Consider the following 24,418-nt stretch of genomic DNA (forward strand, 5'->3'; position numbering starts at 1 on the left):
AACACTGGAGAGAATATGGATCAATGAATGTTTTTATGCACGGTTACTGGGAGTATTAATTAGTAAACTGTTTTGTAGAACACTTGTACCTTATCTAATAAAGCTGAATGTGCACATATCCTAACAAATCCACCCTAGGTACACACCCCAGAAAAAACTGTTTAAGCTGTGCACCAGAAGCCATGATAAGGAAGTTCATAGCAACAACACCATTTTTTTCAGACAAAATAACTGGAAACCAGATAGTCTGTCATTATTAGAATAATTAGCTGTGTTAACAATTCATTCGACAGAATGCTGTAAGACAGTAAATATATCAACATGGATGAATGTTACAATTATAAATAATTATTAGAAAGCACAGAAAAGTATGACTCATATAGCATACAAAACGATAGGCAAAACTTTTTAGAGACACACACATGTGGCTAATTGTTTAAACAGAAAGACAAGAGAGTAATTAACCCAAAATTCAGGATAATCGTTAACTCTGAGAGTGGGGTGGGACGTAAGGTAGTCTTCAAAGGCACTGATGATGTTCTATTTTTTTAAGTTGGGTGGTGGCTACTTGAGTATTTTTAAAAATCATATATATATATATATATATGACCTATACTATTCCACATAGAGAGAGAAAAAAAAAACAAAACACCTCTCTACTGAGAATTTAACGAAGTCAAGGAAACTGAAAAAGATTTTGGGAAGCTACACATACCATTAACGACTGGACATTCATCATCTTTGGGATCCTGAAGTCGTGAAAGAGCCAGAACTGCCTGTATCCTCACATTTGGAATTTTATCTTTCAATCTAATAAGCATGGCTTCATTAATTTTATCAAACAAATCATCATCAATCTGGGCATTTTCTGGCATACTTCCCAAGAGCTTGTTTATGAGCTGGCACACTCTAAATCTAACTGCATTGCTGTTTGCTTCATGAGACTGAAACAGGAACAAATCAAAATTTATTTGCAATCACATACCATTTGAATTGTTTAGAATTCAGGAAGTTACAAAAGTAATTCATTACTCGCAGAGAAACTACAATGCTACCTTAATCCATATGCATACTAAAAGTATTAAAATATACACAATCCAGGGCGCCTGGGTGGCTCAGTTGGTTAAGCGACTGCCTTCGGCTCAGGTCATGATCATGATCGTGGAGTCCCGGGATCGAGTCCCGCATCGGGCTCCCTGCTCGGCAGGGAGTCTGCTTCTCCCTCTGACCCTCCTCCCTCTCATGCTCTCTGTCTCTCATTCTCTCTGTCTCAAATAAATAAATAAAATCTTTAAAAATATATATATATATATATACACAACCCAAAGTAAGTATAAGCTAAATTACAAGAGCATACTTCTCTTTGTAGGGATTTTTACTTTACTTCTAAAATAAAGAACTCATTTATTTATTTATTTTAAAGATTTTATTTATTTATTTGACAGAGAGAATGAGATAGAGAGAGAGCATGAGAGTGGGGAGGGTCAGAAGGAGAAGCAGACTCCCTGCTGAGCAGGGAGGCCAGTGTGGGACTCCATCCGGGGACTCCAGGATCATGACCTGAGCCGAAGGCAGTCGCTTAACCAACTGAGCCACCCAGGCGCCCCTAAAATAAAGAACTCATTTAAAATGATGTGAGAACTGGCAAAGAGAGGTCATTAAAAACTTAATGCTGCATTTATTTTAAGTCCATTTTTTAATCTTAATGACAGTTCTAGTATTTCCTATAAAAGGCAGACTCATCCACATTTTCTCAGTTACTAAATACTTCATTCTCTAAAACATAACAAACTCCCATGGCCCTTTTAATATAATAAAGTTTTCTACAACACTTCCCCAAAGTTCCAGTTTTCATACCTTTAAAAGAAAGGTAAACAAATAATTTAAAATGCCACCATCTTCCTCTTCCTCATCATCTTCTGTATCTGACTGGTGAAATGAAGTAACAAACTTGGCTGCAAAGTCTATTACTCTCTCCACCGCTGGTTCACGTTTATAGACCACCATAGCATATTTAAGATAATGGACAAACTCCTCATGAAAAACTGTTTTAACATCCATCTGAAAGACAAAAGAGAAACCCTTCACAAACTGCACTGATATAATCCCTTTTTCCCAACAGTACCCTAAGACTGCTTAAAGTACTAGTCGTAACTCAAACTAAAATCATTATTTAGTAAACTCTCAGGTGAGTTTCCAAACTATCAAAGGAAAAAAAATTGCACAGATCTCTCTCCAGAGAAATGTACTTCTCCAAGGAAGAAAACAAATGTGAATGTTGACAGTGAAAGGATCCCTTTAATACCCTTTAAATTCTCAATATGCCTTGGTGCCAGTTTAGTAAAAATATGCTTCTTCATGAAACAACTCAAAATCAACAATGGCTTTCATATTTTATCACATTTAGCCTTACTCTTACACAGCGATTTCCTTTTGATATAACGTTCACATCCTATCTCATATCCTTAAACCCGATTATACTGACTTACAATTTTTCTTGGACCTCAAGATAATTTTCCCGAAACTCACTGTCCTATTCTTCTCACGGCACCACTCAAAACAGTATTTACTTAAATAGGAAGAGCCGGGTCCTAATGGTTAATTTGTTATTTGGTGATTCGATTCTATTTAACTGTGAATAATCTGGCGTTCCTGATGTGGGCGGTGACCTGAGGGACAACAACCGCTGAACCACCCCGTTCAGGATCCACCCAGCCGCCCAACACTTGGCGCCAGGTCGCCCCGGTGCTCGTAAACGTTGCTCTCCAAATTCACAAAGAATTAACGGTCCGCGCCGCAGGCCGCTGGGAAGAGGGGGTGCCCGGGCGACCTGGGGCAGGTCTCCAGACCTCTCCGAACTGGGTCGGGAGGTTCAGAAGGTTGGAGTCCGGAGGGCCACGTGAGGCCCCTGGGGGACGCTGGTCCGGGGAGGGCGAGGGGCGGCGGCCGAGGCCCGGGGCCGCGCTTACCGTGCGGTAGGTGCGGCTCAGCGCCACCACCAGCTTCGCCTGGTTCTGGTGCGGCTGCTGCGCCAGCTGAAAGGCCTCCTTAACCGGCAGCAGCTTCTTCTCCGCCCCCATGGCGCCGGCACCCGGCCGGGACGAGCCTCGTCCGCTCCGGGCCGCAGGGTCCCTACGGCCCGCAGGTCAAGTTTACAGAGCCGCCTCGGGTTCCGGTCAGCAGACAGCTGAGCACCCAGGGTGGAGTTACCGCCAGAGCGTTCAAATAATTCCCGCGGGGGAAGGAAATACCGCGAGACTGCCGCGAGAGCGGGAAGAGATGGATCCCTCCCTGAATTACGGCAGTTTGGGCGCATGCGCTTAGGCTCTGCGCCGCGGTTTTCCGAGGGGGAGGTAGCGTTTGTAAGGGGAGGGGGCGTCGGCTCGTCTGGAAGTGGTGTCGGCTACTTGCCGAGCCGTGGTGCTACTGTCCGGGCGGAGCTCGTGGTGCTAGACCTAGCTGGTCGTGCAGCTGGGCGTGGGGCGAGAAAGAAGAAAGGATCCTCCATGGGTGAGAACAGGGAATCCGCTGAGGGGAACAATTCCTGCTCCGGCTAAAGGGGAGCAGGGGATCCCGGGCGTAAGGGTTCGTGTGGAGATCCGTCGAGAAGGGAAAGAGGGCGTGCTGGAGGCTGGGCAGCGTCCCGGCTTCCATTGAGAAAGCGGACGTTCCCGATCTGCTGAGGGGGACGTTACGAGGTGTCCTGATGGAAGCGGGCCTCTGTCATTTTAAACCTTAGGACCTCGGCTGGTGGAGGGTCTGCAAGAGGGAGGCAGTCTGGGAAGAGCTGCGAAGAGAGGCATGATTTAATTTAGACCTAGCTTACTCTAGAGGCACCAGCTTTCGAGGCCTAGTTTACAAAGGTGCATGACGACAATGTATTCAACAAAGGAGAACACAGGGGATGGTGTTCAGGGTAGTGGTAAAGATAAAGAAATTTGGAGTGCCTTCGAGCAGGAACTAGGTCTTTAAACTTAAAAAAAAAATGGTATTATATCAGACAAAAACGAACATCTCTGTACTCACAGCCAACCAAAGAAATAGAAGATTACAAAGCCGCCTGTATACCTTTTTCCTTTTGAATTACCTTCTCTCCAGCATTAACGGCTTTTCTGAACTCAACTGTTTTATGTATTAATGACATATGAATAAGTCTCTGAATAAATATACTGTATTGTTTTCATGTTCTAACATTATATAAATCATCATTTGCAAACAAAATAATCCTTTGCAACTTGCTTTTTTCAATTAATATTGTTTTTGAGGTTTATTCATATGGATACTTTCATAATACTAACTTACACCTTATGGACCCTTATTTGCCAGACACTGTTGTAAGCACTTTACTTCATTCAGTCCTTACAAACAGCCCCAAAGGGTAACTTCTAGCTTCTTTTAAGATGAGGAAACTGAGGCACAGACGGTTTCTATAGTATTCTGTTCTATGAATATTTGATAATTTATTCATCCATTCTCTTGCTTCATATTATACATACAACATAAGTATTCAAATGCTAGTTAAAGTAATGAATATAGTAGCATTTGGGTTGCCTATAATGTCAAAATTATCAGGAGGTCCAATTCTGAAAAGGCAAAAAAGGGTGAGTATTTTAGGTTAATCAGCTGGAACAAAAGCATAGAGGCCCAAGAATTTATAGGATATACTGCTAACATTATCCCACTATAGATAAAATGTAGAATGCCTGGAAAGCTGTGGAGAAAGCTAGAAAGGGCATTAATTTATTAACCAAATATCCAAATATTATTATTTCAACATATAATCAGCAAATTATTAATGAAATTATTTACATTCTCTTTTTTCCCTACTAAGTTTTTGAAATTCGGTGTTATTTTACACTAGCCACATTTTGGGTGCTCCATAGACACATGGGGCCAGTGACTACATTATTGGATAGTGTGAAACGATTCTTATTTTGAGAACCACTGTATATGCCATTTGTTTTTCATGTAAAATTAGCAAACTAAAAATTAGAACAAACTAACATTTGGAGACATTTTTCTTATTTTGTGGCCTTTAATTGCTCAGCTGTTTTTATGCCCTGGGTCCCTGCTACCTATGTTCCTCTGAATGTGAAGTTTCTAACAATATTATTTCCTTTACTGTATTTTATTTGGTGATTTCTCCACAAATGAGAGATGACTTTGTATCATTTTGTCAGTTACTGAGGGATGAGGCATCTGGCCACCAGAGGTCAGCCTAACTATTTTGATTAGCTTTTTTAGGATTTAATAACATGTTTTTGTTTAGTATTTTTTGAACATAAAAAGATGGATTACAAAATGAAAAGGCAACGTTTGGAATGGGAGAAAATATTTGCAAACTATATTTCCCTTAAGGGGTTAGTATCCAAAATATATAAGAAACTCCTACAATTCAATGGCAAAAAAGCAAAAACCCAGTTAAAAAATGAGCAAAAGACCTGAACAGACATTTTTCCACAGAAGACATACAGCCAACAAGTATATGAAGAAGTGCTCAACATCACTAATTGCCATAGAAATGCAAAGCAAAACCTCAATGAGATATCACCTGACACCTGTTAGGATGACTATTAGAAAAAAATCAAAAGATAAAAAGTGTTAGAATGTGGAGAAAAGAGAACCTTTATACATGTTGGTGGGAATGTAAATTGATACAGCCATTATATAGAAAACAGTCTGGAGTTTCCTCAAAAAATTAAAAAGAGAAATCCCAGTGTGGTCCAGCAATCCTATTTCTAAGTATATATCCAACGGAAATGAAATCACTATCTCAAAAGATGTATCTGCACTCCTGTGTTTATTGCAACATTAGTCATAGTAGCCAAGATATGGAAACAACATAAGTGCCCATCAATGGAAGATGTGATTTATATATAATGGAATACTCTTCAGTCTTAAAAAGGAAGGAAATCCTGCTATTTGCTACAACATGGGTCAGCCTACAGGATATTTGGCTAAGTGAAATAAGTCAGACACAAAGGCAAATATTGTATAATCCTGCTTATAGGTGGAATCTAAAAAAGTCAAACTCCTAGTAACAGAGTAGAATGGAAGTTATCAGGGGCTTGGAGGATGGAGGAAATTGGGAGATGTTGGACAAAGTAAAAACTTGGAGTTACAAATTCTGGAGACCTAATGTACAACCTGGTGACTATAGTTAGTAATAATGTATGTATACCTGAAATTTGCTGAGAGTAGATCTCAAGTGTTCTCACCACACACAAGAAGATGGTAACTCTGGGGGCGCCTGGGTGGCTCAGTTGGTTAAGCGACTGCCTTCGGCTCAGGTTATGATCCCAGAGTCCTGGGATCGAGCCCCACGTCGGGCTCCCGGCTCAGCGGGGAGCCTGCTTCTCCCTCTGACCCTCTCCCCTCTCATGCTGTTTCTCTCTTGCTCGCTCTCTAATAAATAAATGAATAAAATCTTTAAAAAAAAAAAAAGAAAATGGTAACTCTGGGGTAATGGTTGTATTAATAGCTTGTTTGCAGTAATCATTTCACAATATATACATGTATCAAAACATCACATTGTACATGTTAAATATATACAACTTATCAATCATACCTCAAAGCTGGTAAAAAAAAAAAAGATGCTATATTAAACTTAAACATTCTAGTCTCACTGCCTTAAAGCTCACCTGTTTCTTGAGTTTCGCTTTTAGTTTTGTGGGAAAAAAGAACAAGCGATACCTGGGAATAAATTTCTTCCTGTCCTTGGTAAACTTAGTTTAGTTGAAGATATAACAAAACTGAAGATTTTGTAAGGTAAGGCTATGTAGTTCTGAAATTATGGTAAAATCATTCTTTAAAGGTAAATTATACATAGGAATAAATGGAATAGCTGTGTTTAATTCAGTTTTGATGTGGGAAAATTATACACGTGGATTATAAAGGAGTAACAGTGATGGGTTCACTCTAGAATTTACATGTGCCCCCAAAGAGACTTTGTCTTATTTCTGCTAAAAAAGTAGAGTGGGCCTTTTAAAGAATGCTTTGAGTAACACAATAACAAGAAAAGCCCAATAATGATCTTACAGATGGAATCTAGTAAAAAATGTAGCAATATTGATCCTGCTTTAAAATTTTTTTCATTTGTCTTTGTGCAACATATTACCCAATCACCTGAATATAATTGGGAATTTTTATCTTCATAGAATAAAAATAGAACATGCTTGTATAGTTACTTACAGCAGACCTTTGTCATTCTCTCATTTTCTTTCAAAAGACATCCTAAGCCGTAGTATGTGCCAGACATTTTGGGGAACAGAGTTAAGTAAAAAGAATGTGTAGAAGCCAGAGAAATGTTCTTCAGAGGAGTATTGACCTGAAGCCATACCATATGATGTTATTACCACAATTCAGTGTGTATTTGAAACTAGAGATGTTTACTAACTCATTTTGAAAATCACTCCTACAGAATGGCATAAATGGGATGTTGACATTTTGGTTTTTGCTTTTTTCATTTAGAGTTCTGCCTTTAGTACATCCATGTTGCGACATATACGTCTAGTGTGCTTTTACCACATTTTGCTTATCCACTCCTTCAGTGATGGAAACCTACAATACTTCTAATTCCTTAACATCAAAGATGAAGCTTCAGAGTACATGTTGGTCTTATGAGAACTTCTTTACTATATATATATACACAAGAGTAGAATTGCTGGATCATGAGATGTGCAAATAGTTTGGCCAAATGATACAGCCAGATTTCTCTTCCCCAGACTATAATATCACCAGCAGTACTGGTTCCTACAGGTCTTGTTCCTTTGTCTCCTCACTAACACTTGGCATTGTTTCCAGCTTTCTAATTTTTACCAAATAGAATAATGTGATAACTCTACTCATCATATGGCTAATGGCCGGTTGATTTTCTCTTCTGTAAATTGAATATTTTTGTCCTTTGCCCTTTCTTTATTGAGGTTGCTATCTTTTTGTTGTGGATTTGTAGTTAACTTAGTTCTTGATATCTTTAGTTCAAACCAGAAATAATTTTGATGTGATTGAATTCATCATTTTTTGGTCTTGTGCTTTATGGTTTTTTCATTTAAAAGTCTCCTGGGGGGTGTCTGGGTGGCTCAGTCAGTTGGGCCGCCTACTCTTGATTTCGGCTCAGGTCATGATCTCGGGGTGATGAGATCAAGCCACACGTGGGGCTCTGTGCTCAATGTGGAGTCTGCTTGTCCCTCGCCCTCTGCTCCTCCTGCCCTCCCCATACTCATGCTCTCTCTTTCTCTCTCTCTGTCTCTATCTCTAAAATAAGTAAAATCTTAAAATAATAATAATAAAAATAAAAGTCTCCCTGGCCCCACGTCACAATGATACTCTATATTCATGTATTATGTTCCTTTAACTTCATAGTTTACCATAATCACTTAGGTCTTTCATCCAATGTGGGTCCTCCTTTGTATGTAGCATTATATATATATAAATTATATATATATATAAACACTAAACATTGGTTTTCTTCATGTAATGAGCCAGCTTTACCAATATTATGTACTAAATACTTTCATTACTCCTTGATTTATTTGCAAACTTTACTTTGTACTACATTCCAAAACTTCATATGGCTGTATTTCTGAGTTTTGTTCTGTTCGATTGGACTATTTGTTCCAATACACTAACTCTACCCTCTTTTAATTTCTGTGACTTTTGTAGTATGTGTTAATATCTTGTAGGCCAAGAACCCCCTTCACTCTTCTGTTTAAATCATTAGTTTGGCTGCATGTGCAATTTTATTCTTTTCATATTGGGATTGTATAAATCAATTTGGAGAAACTTTTTATAATATTCATTTGTTCCATCCAAGATTTTTAAATCATCTTTATGTCCTTTATTAGAATTTTACATTTTTCATAGAGGTCTTATATATTATTAAGTAGTTCCTAGATCCTAGTTTCCTAGTTTGGGTTTTTTTGTTTTTTTTTTTTTCTCACTGTGGTGAAGGGTATATATGTAATACATTTTTTTAGTTAGTATTGCTTGTGTAGAAGTTAAAAGTTCCTGGGTTCAAATCCACATCCTGTCACTTAGTAGAGGTATGGCCTTGGACAGGTAGCTTAAACCTCATGTTTAAAATGAGGTACTTAAAAAAGTACCTGTCTTGTAGGGTTGTTAGGAGAATTTTAAATGAGTTAACATTTGCAATTCCTAGAATAGTAAGTGGTATATACTAAATAATAATGAATATCCATAGATTATTCTTAAATCCAGGAACTTCGTTGAGCTCTTTTATTAGCTTTAATTGTTTATATGTTAGGTTTTTTTAATTAGATGACCATATCTCTTTTCTTCCAGTTCTGACACCTGTCATTTATTCTTTTTTTATTTTATTCTTATTTTTGTAACATTGATCAGGACTTTTGGTACTGATCAGACAATATCAGGCATCATGGTTATCCTTATCTGATTTTATTTTTAGAGGGAATATATCTAAAATTTCTCATTCAGGTTATATTTGCTTAAAGTTTTTGATGATAACCTTTACCAAGTTAAGAGGGTAACTTTTCTGCCTAGATTGGTAAGAGTATTTTGTTTTGTTTTTGAAGGAACTAAGAAAGGTTAAATATACACAGTTGATAAAATAATCGTTTGTTTGGGGGTTTTTTTTGGCTTTATTTTCTTACCATGGTGACATATATTTATAAATTTTTTGGAGTTGAGGTATTCTTCCTTTCCCTGGGATAAGTTCTATGTGATAGCATATTCTTTTTTTTCTTTAATCTATTAGATTTTGTTAGGTAATATTTGGAATTTTTGCAAGTGAAATGAGCCTGTACTTTTTTTATTTGGTTCATCTTTAGGTTTGGAGTTAATATTTCATTATCCTTATAAAAGGAGTTTGTCAGTTTATATGCTTTTTTCTTTTTTCCGAAACAAATAGGTGTTAATTTCCTTGGAATTTTAGTGGAACTCACTTATAAAACCGTATAGGCCTGGTGCTTTTAAAAGGAGGTTGGTACCTTTTCATTTTCTTTAACACTTACTGGTTTGTTCTATTCAAGTTATCTACTTCTTCCTATGTGAGTTTTAGTATTTTCTTCCAGAATTCAGCCATTTCACCTAGATTTTCACATTCAGTATATATTTGTTTTTTTTTTTTTTAAGATTTATTTATTTACTTATTTATCTGTCAGAGAGAGAGCACAAGCAGGGGAGAGCGTCAGGCAGAGGGAGAAGCAGGCTCCCCACCGAGCAAGGAGCCCAATGCGGGACTTGATCCCAGAAGCCTGGGATCATGACCTAAGCCAAAGGCAGACGCTTAACCAACTTAGCCACCCAGACGTCCCCTGTTTTTTTATTTTTAATCTCTTTTTGTGTTCTTAAGTCTCTCAGTAAGTTTCACTAGTTCATTTTTCTTATTCATATTTTCACAAAAACCATCTTTTAGTTTTGTCAGTCTTTTCTATTCTCATATGCTATTTCATTTCTGCCTTTATTTCCTTCCTGCTTATTTTGCTATTGCTCTTTTCCATTATTTTGAATTGAATGCTTAACTTGTAGATATTTAAACTTCCTCATTTCCTCGTCAGTGTATTCAAAGCTATAATTTTCTTTCAGGTACGTGTTTCCCATGTCCCACAAATTTTGCTTTGTATGGCTTATATTATTCGGTTTTAGTATTTAACATCCTTTATAATTTCCATTTTAACCCATGAGTTATTTAGCTTCCCAACATAGGATTACTTTTAACTATCTTTTAATATTTACCTTTATTGCATTTTGGTCAGAGAATTTAGTCTGAACGAAATAGACCCTTTAGAACTGGTTATACTTTATAACCTAATACATGATCTATTTTCATGTGTGTATATGTGCACTCTCAAACATCTATTCAGTTTGGTATAGAGTTCTGACTACTGATAAAATACCTAAAGTATATTAATATTTTGATTGTTTTCAGGCTTCTTATATCTCCTGCTTATATAGTTCTGTCCATTACTTGAGAAATTTTGAGGATGTGCTTTCAGGATCATAAACATTTATGATGAGTACTATATAATTTTATTCCGTTCCTTTTACTGATATTATTGTCCATCTTTGTCCCTTATATGTTTTGACTTGAAATCTTTTTTGTTGGGTATTAAGATTGCTATCTCAGCTTTATTTTGGTCCACAGTTGCCTGATACATCTTTTTTCGTTCTTTTATTTTTTTGCCTTTCTATGTCTTTTTGCTTTGAAGTATCTTCTGTTAGTTGCATATTATTGAATCTTGTTTTGTTTTTTTAATCCAATCAGAGTGTCTTTTAACTGTGAGTTTAAACTGTTTACATTCATTGTAATTTCTACTATATTAAGAATTACACCTGGAAGAAAAAAAAAATTTACACCTGCCATCTTCTCTCATATCTATAGAGTATGGTTATATGACCACAACCTTTGGGTCCCAACAAGAGTCGCATGCAGCTCTACAACCAGAACAGGTCCCCTAAAACTAATCCCAATAAGCACATCTAAAGGGAAAAAAGTACCTTTTACAGCTCTCTACTGAGTTTGGGGCATAAGGGAACTGCTCTTGCAGAAGTAATTTTCTGGGCTAGAACAGTGTACTAAAAAATAAACTGACCCAGATATGTACCAATAAATGATTAGAATGACACCAGGCTCTCCTTCCCAGGAGTCATTCCCAGTAGAAAAATCTGCCTAAGACTATGAGCTAGAGATGGAAAAGCCCAGTAAGTGTTCATGTTCAGCATCTGTGTTCTTAGATACTATATAAAGTTAGAGGGACAATAATGTTACCCATTGCTTTCAAGCTTTAATATCATTTCTCTAGTCTTCTCATTCACAGGTTAAAGCTACCTTTCCAGATAGTTCAACAACTAAGTCACCAGTTTCCAAGGGCATTTGCACCACCTATGGAAAACATCGGATCCGTGTACACCAGATGTCCCTGACAACTCATCCCACCATCTCCCTGAACAAAATTTGCACCAACAGCGGACAAGAAAGGCAACCATTGTTTCTTTTATTACCAAGTAGATATAACATCCCTGCCAACAAAACAGTACACAAAGTGTCTCTTCACAGTATCACGACCAGTTGAGAACACGCTAAGAAAATCAGCTTGCCTAGATGAGGACCCCTTCTCTTCTTGGGTAGCCAGGATTTGAAGGAGAGACTCTGACCTGTACCACTGGTAAGTGACTTAACACTTTCACACACTGAACTGGTCCTGAGAACTGAGATGTCTTCTTTGTAAGTGAAGAATATGCAACATAATCTTGAAGAACTGCACAGTGATATGAGCCAGAGGCATACTGTGTGTGTGTGTAATGGACTGACAAATTAATCTTGTTGAAGGATTTTTCATCTTTTGTTTCTATTTGCTAGTTTTAGTCAGTATTTTGCTGGCTTAGATTGTTACCTTTTTCTGGTTTCTGCTTCTAATCTAATGGGTCCCAGAAATCCCTCTCCTGACCCTTTATCAGAATCAGAAAGTGAGGAAGAAGAAAATGCTAACTACCTAAATGAGAGTTCTGGGCAAGAGTGGGATTCCTCTGAAGAAGAAGACCCTGTGGTGCCCAACCTCACACCTCTTGAGAGTCTTGCCTGGCAGGTTAAGTGCCTTTTAAAATACTCTACAACTTGGAAACCTTTAAATCCTAATTCCTGGTTATATCATGCTAAACTCTTGGATCCAAGCACACCAGTCCATATACTTCGGGAGATAGGTCTAAGACTCTCCCATTGCTCCCATTGTGTACCCAAACTGGAACCAATTCCCGAATGGCCTCCTCTGGCTTCTTGTGGAGTCCCACCTTTTCAAAGGCCCCTTACAAATGCCAGTCGGCTTTCTAGAGATCATGCCACTCTAAACGGAGCACTGCAGTTTGCCACCAAACAGTTAAGCCGGACATTGAGTAGAGCCACTCCCATACCTGAATACCTAAAACAGATCCCTAATTCATGTGTTTCTGGTTGTTGCTGTGGCTGGTTAACTAAAACAGTTAAGGAAACAACCCGCACTGAACCCATCAACACTACTTACTCGTACACTGACTTCCAGAAGGCAGTTAACAAACTCCTAACCGCATCACTCTAAAGACCCACCATTTGTTCTGCTATCTCTCATATTGCTAACTGAGAAGGAAGTACAAAGTCACACACGCCATAGTTGAAAAGCAAATGCCTTCTCAACCAAACCATACCCTGTCCTAACAAGCCCTTAAGTACTACCAAGTACAGTGGTACCATAACTCAGCTACAAAAAATGCATGGTGATCATGCCCTTTGACAGACCCTGTGGATAAAATGAAAGCTGGAGTAGAAAATTAGACAAAAGGGACCATATTACAAAAGTTTAGTTGACTGTTGTCCACACTCAGTTCTCCCCCTCCGCCACCCGCCCAATTTATTCTGCCTTTCTGAATGGACTCTTAACCAGATATTTCATTGTGAACGGGAAGGAAGAAGTAGGTCCCTACCCCTTTTGTTACCTAACCTTCAGAATAGCCAGTGGGGAAGAGGGAACTTAGCTATTCCCAATAACACCTCTCTGAGCATACTCTTTTCTAACAATTTCTATGAGATAGTTGCATTAATTGGAATTCCTTAGACAAAAGAAAATGGTGGGGCTATGAATTTATCTCCCAGCTTTTATACAGATAGGCCTATATATGGCACCCTTTAGGGTTCCTATTTTGGAGGGGAGGGAGTGAAGTTTCAAACCAAGGCTGCACTGCTTCAGGCCTATTACAGTACCTGCAGCTACAGTATAAACCTTTATACATTAAGCTCCCACCAGGCTGTCTCTAGCTACATTGGCCTAAAAATTGTAACCAGGGGTTAAACAGACACCTGTTCTGCGGGGAATAGGTTTCCTGCATCTGGGCATTCAGACTTTGGTCAAGAGCAGATCACATTTTAAAAGACCAATGGGAAAGGATTAAAAGCATTTATGCTTTCAATATTAACTGCTAATGAATTAAAATATTTCATCTGCATAATGTTCTCAGCAGTACTTTATGCACTGTTTACATCCATTGCAAACTTTTCAGGAACTCTTCTAACTTTAAAGAACTTAGCACTACAGAAAATCTCAGCCTAATACAATCAGAAGTTGGAGTTTTTAGCAGCATTGTTTTTCTACATAGATTAGCTTTAGATTTTCTTCTAGCTCAACAAGGAAGAGTATGTACCCTTATAAATGAATCTTGCTGCATTTATTGAAATGAATCAAAACATAGAAATCATACATAAAAGAAGATTCATGGGACCAATAAATCTTTTCACACACCTACAATAGAGTGAAACCTGTGTGTGTGATCCTGGTTGACTGGGCATCTAAAAGGAATCAGAAAATAGATTGTTAAAGATCCTATATCCTTTCATTTTACTTTTACTTTTTTCCTATTCTCCATAATTAAGTGCTGTATATGATGTGGCATCAAAAAAAATGGAAGCATTAATGGAATCACAAATTCTATACATGTATAGCAACTTTAAGGAGAGAGAAGAATGTTTATAATCCAATGAGAATTTCTGCTGAGCCTTAGTTGTTATGTCTTAAGGAAAAAAGAGGGACCTGTAGTAGGTAGGAAAGATATTTATGAATGGAAAATTACTGAACTGAAAACATACCATACTGTTAGTGTAATTGAATGTATCAGAAACTGTTTCTATGTAGAGATGTTCTGTGAAATTGGGTTTTTTAAATGTTATAAAAACCTGTTTCCCTTTTTTTTTTTTTTCCTTAAGGGGAAGGTGGGAAGAGGTAGGGAGGTCTGAAAATTAAAATATATTGATGTTTATGTAACCATAATATGTTTCTTTTTCTCTGTGTGTGTATATAAAAAAGTGCCTTGCTCCTGAAGCATTTTTGCTATTCACTCCGAAAGGAAGCCTTTCCCCAGCTCTGCAGCTGAATAAACCAACAGCTTTGTACGTGCTGAAGAGTATGGTCATTTGTTCTCAACAAATGAAGTAGATCCTGCTTTGCTTAAGGCATATTCAACATTCACTAAATGCTAAATAGAGTCAACTGATCAGATAGATACATACATACATACAATATAGTGTCTCTGATAGGAGGTGATTGGGAGCTCTAGATAATGAAACATACTTGTAAAAGAAAATGTCAGATATTCAGTCAAGACCCGGATTTGAACGCATTTGTTTGTATATGTTAGGTAATTACGGGTTACACAAAATGAGAGATACCTGGAAAAGCCTTAAGCCTTTACTTCTTTTTGTGTGCCATGGATGTGGGGTTAGGGGTGGATTTACCACTTGCACACTCTCCCTCCAAGGGATTAGGAGAAATGACAAATTTACTGTGTTTTCATAGAAATATTTATCTAAGGAAACAGGATTTCTAAACCAAGAGACATTAATGTTATAAAGGTACTGTTCTCTTGCAATGCAGATAGGCAGCCTTTTTTTGTTAAAACGGTCCAGATACTTTGAGCACAGAAGACCATAATCATGTCTTTTAAACCCATCAGCTTTCCTAAGAGAAGGAAAAAATTGATACATGTCTGATGAGGGACAGATTTAAGTCACCTTTCGGGGATTATCCTGCTGGGGCTCCTATCACAAGTATCCATTTAAAAAAATTTATCTATGATGAATATAATGTTCTGTTATTAGAGTAGATTATTAAAGCTGTTAGGGAATTTAGAAATCACTTGGGTTATTTTCTTACTGATACATAAATTCTCTCTTCTGTCTCTAATAAATTATTTTCTACTTTTGGCTTCCGTATTAGAGAATTTAATGCCTTTTGGAGCAGCCCATTACTTTTAAATGTCTCTTGTTAGAAATTTAGTCATTCATCTAATAATAGTATGGAGTGCTTAACTATAATCCAGACCCTGGGAGTGCAAAATTAAATAAGGTACTATACATAAGAAATCAGTTTTAAAATATATTGAACCAGGGTGCCTGAGTGGCTGAGTCGGTTAAGCATCTGACTTCAGCTCAGGTCATGATCTCAGAGTCCTGGGATCAAGCCTGAGCCCTGCATCTGGCTCCCTGCTCAGTGGGGAGTCTGCTTGTCCCTCTCCCTCTGCACTTCCCCCTGCTTTGCTCTCTCTGTCTCTCAAATAAAATCTTTTTTAAAATAATAATATATATTGAACCAATGTAAACTACCCCAACGCTTTTGGCCATTGATGCTGTTTTCGCTCTCTAGGGTCACATTAAACTAGCCTAATCCTTATACAGACCCTTAGATATTTGTAAATATGCGGCCATCCAAGTGTAGTGGAAAGTTACATGGAGGGCACACTCCAACAATGAAACCCCAAAAGGGGTAGTCACCTAAGGGAATAGATAAAGAGGCCTTTTATACCCAGATTTAAGTTGTATTTGATAAGTTCACGAGGCAATGGCACATAAAGATCAGGGCCAGGAGTGTTTTGCTCATATGACTGGGGTACATAGAAAAGCCCAGAAAGTTTGGGTAACTTGTCAGACTTGATGATACAAGTCTGTGCAAGCTCCTGGCATATGAGCCCACCAGTGAGCAATATCCACTGGACTGCGGGAAATTGAGGGAGCGGTATTAGCTGACACCAACCACCAGTATTTCTCCTGTGTCGACTTGCTGTTACCAAAAAGAAAATCTCTGGTGTATCTTTGCCAATTTTAAACAAAGTTTAGTTAACAGTTACATGTTTGAGTCCGATCACTGTAGACAGTCCTCTACATTCTTCCTTTCGATTGGTGGCATCAGTGGGATTATATAACAGTTTTGGATGTGAGACCAAGAAAATGGAAAGGATGAAGGTAACACAATGACCTGACACTTGCTGGCTACCAACTCCTGTTGGCTGTGAGAACTATGGCCAGCTCCTCAGTGAGATGTGGGAAAGGAATGCCTGATTTTAAAAATAATTTAATATAGCAAGCAGAGGGTCCCAGAGTTGTTGCTTCCAAATAGCATGGAGTCGGTTTAAAATGCTAGTGACAATTTAGGGTTGGATCATAAAACAAGTTGATTGGAGTTTGGGCAATTTATTTGGGAAGACATAGATGACCCTGACACATAATGTGAAAATTCCTGGGATCATTTGGGAATTGATGCCCTGTTCCCCTGGAGTAGAGCATGATCTGTAATCATCTAGGAGACTCAGGATCCTGGTCAGCCTGACAAGATTAAAACTAAGTTCCTAGTATACACAGAAACCAAGTTGGTGTGGTATCAAATTAGATTTCAGCAGAAACCAAATGAAATTGTCAGAATCAGTGTTGCAGCTTGTAAATTCAGGAGCTCATTGTTACTTCGGGGAAAATTACATTTGGGTTAACTGCCAAAGTTATGCTTATTTAATGCTAACATTCCATCCCTGGTGTCAAGTGTGGGACCTGACACCCCAGTGTATCAACTGATGTTTTACAATGTGTTCATTAGGCAATAGTCTGGAAGGGACAGCTTCCTTTGGGAGGCACCCAAACATTTGGAACAGTCCAAGGGTATGGCCAGTTTTTATGAAAGACCCTAGATCGGCTTTGTGATTGCACCCTGAACAACCAGAAAGACCCTGGGGTCATGACCTGAGCCGTAGGCAGACGCTTAACGACTGAGCCACCCAGGTGCCCCTAAGCAGTTAATTTCTCACTTTGCTTCACCACGAAGGAAAAGATTAAGTATTACTTTAAAAAAAAAAATACTTGATATTTTTGGCAACCATTCTGCATTGCAGAAAAGATCCACACATTTGGAACATTTCCAGAACCCCCCCAAAGACTCAAGGATTTGAAGCAGGTTACTTATCCCTCTTTCTAGCCAAAGATGGGAGGCTTATTCTCTGGACAAATCAAACCGAACAGATTAGAACTGGGACTTGGGGGAGAGTAGTGTGGCAGTGAGGTGTTATACTGAAAACAAGAGATGGAGAGAATGTCAGTATTCTGAACATGAGCCTTCAGTCCCCTTCTCCACCTGGCTACAGAATCTGGCACTGAGTTTAAATACCCAGCCCTGCCCACCCCACCCAGAGAGATGAACAAGTATAAAAACAACTTGCCACTTGATTATTTGTTGCAATGAAACCCATAGTCCACAAGCCTTGCCCACTCGTACATGTCTTCCAGTCTCTGATAACCATGACACACTGATAGCCAAGGATCAATAGACATTTGAGAATAACTTCAACAATGAAACATGAAGACCAAAACAAAAGAACCAAAACAAATAAATGAACAAAAACCTGGAAATAATGCAAGGCACATAAAATACTCTCAGAAACAGGAGAATATACTGCATCCATGAAGTAAGAACAGGATGCTAGAAAAAATGAACAATCAGATAATAAAAATATTGGAAAAATCGAGCTCGAATTAAACATTCAGTAGTTGTGTTAGAAGATAAGTTGAAGCAATTTCAATAAGTAGAACAGAAAGAGATGGGGAATAGGAAAGAACAGAAAAGAAAATTAGAAGATCAGGATGGGATACATCATCTGATTAATAAGAGCTCCAAAATGAGAACAGAGAAAGGAGGTGAAAAGAGATAACAAAATTAAAGAACATTTCCCCAAAATGTAGGACCTGAGTCACATAAATTGAAAGGATCCACTGAGTGCCCAGCACAATGAATTAAAACAGAAAAGCATAACATGATATTTCAGGATGACAGGATTAAAGAAGGTCCTAAAAGTTTCCAAAGGGGACGAAACAAGAGTTACATAAAATATTTTCATGGGGCACCTGTGTGGCTCAGTCGGTTGAGCATCCAACTCTGGATTTTGGTTCAGGTCATGATCTCAGGGTCCTGGGATCAAGCCCCACATTGGGCTCTGCCCTCAGTGGGGAGTCTGCTTAAGGATTCTTTCTCTCTCTCTTCCTCTGCCCCTCCCCCTGCTCTCTCTTTCTCTTTCTTAAGTAAATAAATAATCTCTAAAAAAAATTTTCACAATGGTATTTAGATTTTTTTTTTTTTAAGATTTTATTTATTTATTTGAGAGAGAGAGAGCACAAGCAGGGGGAGAGGCAGAGGGAGAAGCAGACTCCCCCGCTAAGCAGGGATCCCCATGCAGGGCCCAATCCCTGAACCCTAGGATCATGACCTGAGCTGAAGGCAGTGGCTTAACCAAGTGAGCTACCCAGGCACCCCTGGTATTTAGATTTCTAGGTAGCAACACTGGTTGAAGGAAGACTATGAAAGCAAAGCCTTCAAATATAAGAGGAAAATTTATTTCCAATGTAGAATTCTGTACCCCAACAATCCAATCAAGTATGGGGCTAAAATAAAGTTTAGACTTGCATAGTCTCAAAATTTTATCTTACCATGTACCCTTTCTTAGGAGGCTCCTGGAGAATGTGCTTCACCAAAACAAAGGAGTAAATCTAAATAAGAAGGCTTGGGATCCTGAAAACAAGACCTCACTAAGGAATGCAATGAAGGAAAGTGCTGGGATGGCTACCATGTCAAGTAAGTAGGATGGGGGTTTTGGGAAGTAGGTCTCTAGGAAACTGGGAACAAAGTGAGTACATGGAAAATGCAGAAAGGAGTGAGACAGATGTTGGAATATTGGGGAAAATCAAAAGGATGAGTACATGGGATACTAGGTTAATGTTAAAAATGAGGCAATTAGACGTACACCAAATATACATTTTTGGATTTTGGATGATGGACACATTCTGGAGTGTCACTGTGTCACAAATATAAATCTCAAATTTTATTTCAGTTTTATTTTATTTCATTAGTTATTTTATTACAATTTTAGTAGTCAGATTTCAGAAGTTTGACGTTAAAAATATAGTAAAATTGTGGTCGTGTCAGCGATTAGATTGCTTCTTCAGGTTCATACTCCACAATTGCAATAGATGCTCCAGTAAGCCGTGCACTGCAGAAGGCTTTTTCAGAAAGAAAAAAAAATATATATATATATATATTATTATTATTATTATTATAACATTTTTGGAAAAGGAACTTTGTCCATTGCTTAGGCAAATCTCAGAATTTTCTTATTTACAGAAATGATGTACTGTCAACAGCACTTTCTTTTTTTTTTTTTTTTAAAGATTTTATTTATTTATTTGAGACAGAGAGAATGAGATAGAGCATGAGAGGGAGGAGGGTCAGAGGGAGAAGCAGACTCCCTGCCGAGCAGGGAGCCCGATGCGGGACTCGATCCCGGGACTCCAGGATCATGACCTGAGCCGAAGGCAGTTGCTTAACCGACTGAGCCACCCAGGCGCCCCTCAACAGCACTTTCATTTAAATTTTAGCCTCTGTTGATTCAAAAGCATAAGGAATTACCTACTTTAAAAATACTTTGAAATTTCATACTGTTTTTCATCCTCCATACTGTTTTTGCTATCAAGATATAGTTAAATCCAGTGACAGCTCCATAATATATTCCCAGATAATGCTTTAGGGCTTTTTTCTGAGTTATGATTGAGGATTTTCCCCATAATTTGTTTATATTATTATTATATAATCAAATTTTATTTAATTGCAAATGATTATGAGTGGTGATATATGTTTTCTCTTTCATCAAATCTGTTGAGTAAACCATGCCAGGTCAATTTGTCTATCTGCCTTTTTTTGTTAAGTAAGGGATAACATACCTACAGTAAAATATAAAAGTACACTAATCTTAAGTGTACTTTATGATTTTTCACATGTATACACTTGTATTTTTTTTAAAGATTTTATTTATTTGTCAGAGAGAGCACAAGCAGGGGAAGTGTCAGGCAGAGGGAGAAGCAGGCTCCCCCTGAGCAGGGAGCCCGATGCAGGACTTGATCCCAGGACCCTGAGCCAAAGGCAGACACTTAACTGCCTGAGCCACCAAGGCACCCCTATTTTCTTTAATTCATCTGTTAACTTCTGTGTATATTTTATAGTGTATGTAAAATATTAGTACACTATAATACTGATTCCTAGGTTAAGAAGTACATTATTGGGAATGCATGCTTAAAAAGTTTCTGCTGACGGATTGCTTGGTCAAAGTTTGGAGATGTCCCTTTTATACTGATTGCCAGGGAGCTCAGAGAGAGTATCTCTGACTGGAATAGTCAGGTCAGGACTGCCTCAGAAGTGTGATCTGAGCTGAAACTTGACAGCTGACAGGATTGAAATAGGAGAGAGGACAAGAAGGACATTATAAAGCAAGACCTAGAGGGAACTGAGAAGGTTTGTTAGAGCCATTAAAGCAATTTTCAAAGTAGGACCTGGTACCATCCACAACAGCATCACTGAAGTGGTTGTTTAAATGCCTTACTCATACCTCCTAAATCAAAATTTCTGCTATGGGGAGTCTGAAATGCTCGTTTTTACCAAGTTCATGGTAATTTCTATGTTAACCAGAATTTAAGAAGTTTTAACTCCGGGGGTGCTTGGCTGGCTCAGTCGATAGAGCGTGGCAACTCTTGATCTCAGGGTCCTGAGTTCAAGCCCCACACTGGGCATAGAGCTTACTTTAAAAAAAAAAAGTTCTAAATCCATGTAAATACTCTAGACAGTACTTGGGTTTGTACTGCAGAGGCAAAGTGATCAATTCCAAATAGGAAATTGAGAAATGGCTACATTGAAATATTCAACCATAGATAGGTCAGCCATATTACCAATACTTAACTCAGTTAAAAACATTTGCATGTCCATTGAGTACTGAGCACCCTATTGCTATGTAAACAAGAGAATTAAAAAGCATCAGTTCCATTCCTTTTTTGAGTGTTGGAGCGTTCTATTGTTTAATTATCTCTGAACTCCCGAAAAAGACCAGAAAGGCAACAGTATTGATGCTGGATTCACTTCCTACCTATTTTCCCTAAGGCAAAGTTAGACGTACTTTGCAAATTGGTTGTTAACTGTTTCAGGTATTGAAAAGACTACTTCTTGGGCCCCTGGGTGGCTCAGTCAGTTAATCGTCTGCCTTTGGCTCAGGTCATGATCTCAGGGTCCTGGGACTGAGTCCCGCATCGGGCTCCCTGCTCGGTGGGGAGCCTGCTTCTCCCTCTGCTCCTTATCTCTCTCTCTCAAAATAAATATATAAAACCTTAAAAAAAAAAAAAAGACTACTTCTGCCACAAACTGCTCTTAGCTCCTGTACCAAACTCTTCTTTTATCTCTGTTTCACACCTTGTTACCAGTAACACAATTTTAAGGTAGGAAGTTGGAAAAAAAAATGACTACCAATGCTAGAGTTCCTAGACTCATTTCCCACAAGCTGTTTCCAGAACCATGTGGAGCTCATGGTGTTCATATTAATATTAATATTGATGAGAAATAGAAGCAGAAGAATGTTCACCTTTAGCCCAGAAGGCTGACCTATAGCCTGTATAATTCTGATAAGGATCAAATACTTGCTGATTGCTACATTCTTAAAGGATCTCATGACTGCATGTATAACTGAACGGTAAGCACCAGAGAAATCTCTCAAAAGTTGGTTTACGAGTAGAAATTTGAAGAAGACATTTAAGATTTAATACTCCCTGCACGTCCCCTCCCCCTTGAACACTAAGCATAAAACCACCAGCTTCATACAGCGTAAGTGTAGCTCCTTTGCCCAGGAGTCCTGGCCCCATGCTACTTACTTAAATAAACTTACTAGGTTGCACCATACAATGTCTCAAGAATTCTTTCTTGGCCCTTGCATTCTACACCCCTGCAACAATATGATCCGTCTATAATATTGCCACAAATCATTTTATTCCAAAGTGTAATGTCCTGTGGTGTTATGTTGAGATAACTATAATATCAGTGCAAGTGTTGTCATTTTTCTGACAAGGGGTTTTGTCTTTATTTTCCTCCTGTGGAGATGAGATATAAGACTTGATCCCAGGCTACCTGTGGGACTTCCGATCTGATGGGGAGGCCTTTGAAAGAATTCACCCAAGGCAGAATAAAAGAGATAAAAGCTTATTGAATACACTACAAGGGGGCAGTGAGCAGGACAGCAAAGGATAGGCTGTCTGCCACAAGGCGATGGTGAGGGGCTACAGTTATATAGGGCAGAGTGAGGAGGTATGGGAATGTATGGAATTTTCCCTTTTTTGGTAACTGTGCCTGGTTGTAATTAGTCAGTTAGGGACTATGGCAGTTTCAAGGTGGGTCACTGAATGAGCCTGTTTGCATTCAGCTTGGTGGTCACTGTGGGCCCTTTTACCTTACTCATATGTCCATTGCTCAAGCTTGTTGCCTGAAAGCAGCCTCTACACTACCTTTAGTGAAACCCTGGTACTAGTTAATGTGTGTGAGGATTACAATATAGGCAAAGTGCCAATTTAAGCTCTGTTCATTTCTTGCATTCTTCCCTCAAAAAGGAGGGGATCTTTGAGAGAGAACTTTAGCTTTTAAAAATATGATATAGGTGGTACCCAAAAATGCAGAGCCTTGAGCACATATTTTACGGACTTACAAACTAGTCTGAAAGATGAGTAGTGTTAAAAAAAAAAAAATTCAACTGAGTAATTTGAAGGTCTGATTGGCTTTATTAAGCAATTCATGAGTTGGGCAGAATCCTGAAGTTGTAGTACAAAATGGAAGGTTTTTATAGGAAGGAGGGTGAAGCAAGGAAGTTATCAGCAAAAGAAAGAAAAGATTCTTACAGGCAAGGTCACTTTCCCTTTGCGGGGGAATGGCAGGGGGTGTCTTCATGCAGATTACCTTATTGGTTCTTAACAGAAAATTCCTGACTGACCAGTTAAGACAATATTTGTGGGGGAGCTTGAAACCACGATTAATATTAGACATTAAGCCCTGGTTTGGTGACTTGACCTAAGTGACGCCATTTTGGGCCTATGGTTTTCTTTTTAACAGTAGGAATAAGGCAGAGTAGGGAAAATCGCCTTCTATTTAAAGAGATTAAGTGAAATAAACACTGAAGAATGTGATCTTGGTTTTAGATGAGTAGTAGAAGTATATTAGTAGTAATGACAAGTTACCCATGCTACTTTTTTTTTTTAAAAGATTTTATTTATTTATTTGAGAGAGAGAATGAGATAGAGAGAGCATGAGAGGGGGGAGGGTCAGAGGGAGAAGCAGACTCCCTGCTGAGCAGGGAGCCCGATGCGGGACTCGATCCTGGGACTCCAGGATCATGACCTGAGCCGAAGGCAGTCGCTTAACCGACTGAGTCACCCAGGCGCCTGTTACCCATGCTACTTAACGCTAACGAAAGAAAACTCTGACTAAGCAAAGGCTAAAAGATTAGTAAATTTCTACTAAAGAGATCACCTAAGGCAGCACTTGGATTATCAGTGTGGTAAAGATGAATTATTCAATACCTGTTGAGACAACTGCCTAGCCATCTGGAAAAACAGGTCTGTATTCCAACCTCACTCCATATATCAACATAACTCTCAGCTAGATCAAATTTGTAACCATAAAAAAAAAAAAAAAAGAAAAAAAAGAAACCCCAGAAGTGCTAGGAGAAACTAATAGACGGGAAAAGCTTTTCTAAGCATGATGTAAAAACCAGAAAATATAATAGAAAAGATCGATAGATTTGCCTACATAAA

The 24,418-nt window shown here is 38.5% G+C and overlaps 2 protein-coding genes across 2 annotated transcripts in view; one reads left to right on the forward strand and one right to left on the reverse strand.

Annotated features, from left to right (window-relative positions):
• Window positions 1-3,308, reverse strand: part of NCAPG (non-SMC condensin I complex subunit G) — a 52,033-nt gene extending 48,725 nt beyond the window's left edge. Inside the window, exons 1-3 of the mRNA XM_021679443.2 lie at window positions 2,970-3,308; window positions 1,858-2,061; window positions 716-944 (exon numbers count right to left, since the gene is read on the reverse strand). Coding sequence (XP_021535118.1) covers window positions 716-944; window positions 1,858-2,061; window positions 2,970-3,080 — 544 coding nt within the window. The 5' untranslated portion in view covers window positions 3,081-3,308. The remainder of the gene's footprint in view (window positions 1-715; window positions 945-1,857; window positions 2,062-2,969) is intronic.
• Window positions 3,309-12,329: 9,021 nt separating this feature from the next.
• DCAF16 (DDB1 and CUL4 associated factor 16) lies at window positions 12,330-13,464 on the forward strand. Its single transcript, XM_021679392.1, has one exon. The coding sequence runs from the start codon at window positions 12,399-12,401 to the stop codon at window positions 13,047-13,049; it is 651 nt and encodes a 216-aa protein (XP_021535067.1). The 5' UTR covers window positions 12,330-12,398; the 3' UTR covers window positions 13,050-13,464.
• Window positions 13,465-24,418: the final 10,954 nt, after the last annotated feature.

This window comes from Neomonachus schauinslandi, chromosome 2 (genome assembly GCF_002201575.2).
Source record: "Neomonachus schauinslandi chromosome 2, ASM220157v2, whole genome shotgun sequence".
In the NCBI taxonomy this organism is placed as follows: domain Eukaryota; kingdom Metazoa; phylum Chordata; class Mammalia; order Carnivora; family Phocidae; genus Neomonachus; species Neomonachus schauinslandi.

Excerpts from the sequence above, each read along its gene's own strand:
- DCAF16 (XM_021679392.1), top strand. The coding sequence starts at position 12,399 with ATGGGTCCCAGAAATCCCTCTCCTGACCCTTTATCAGAATCAGAAAGT.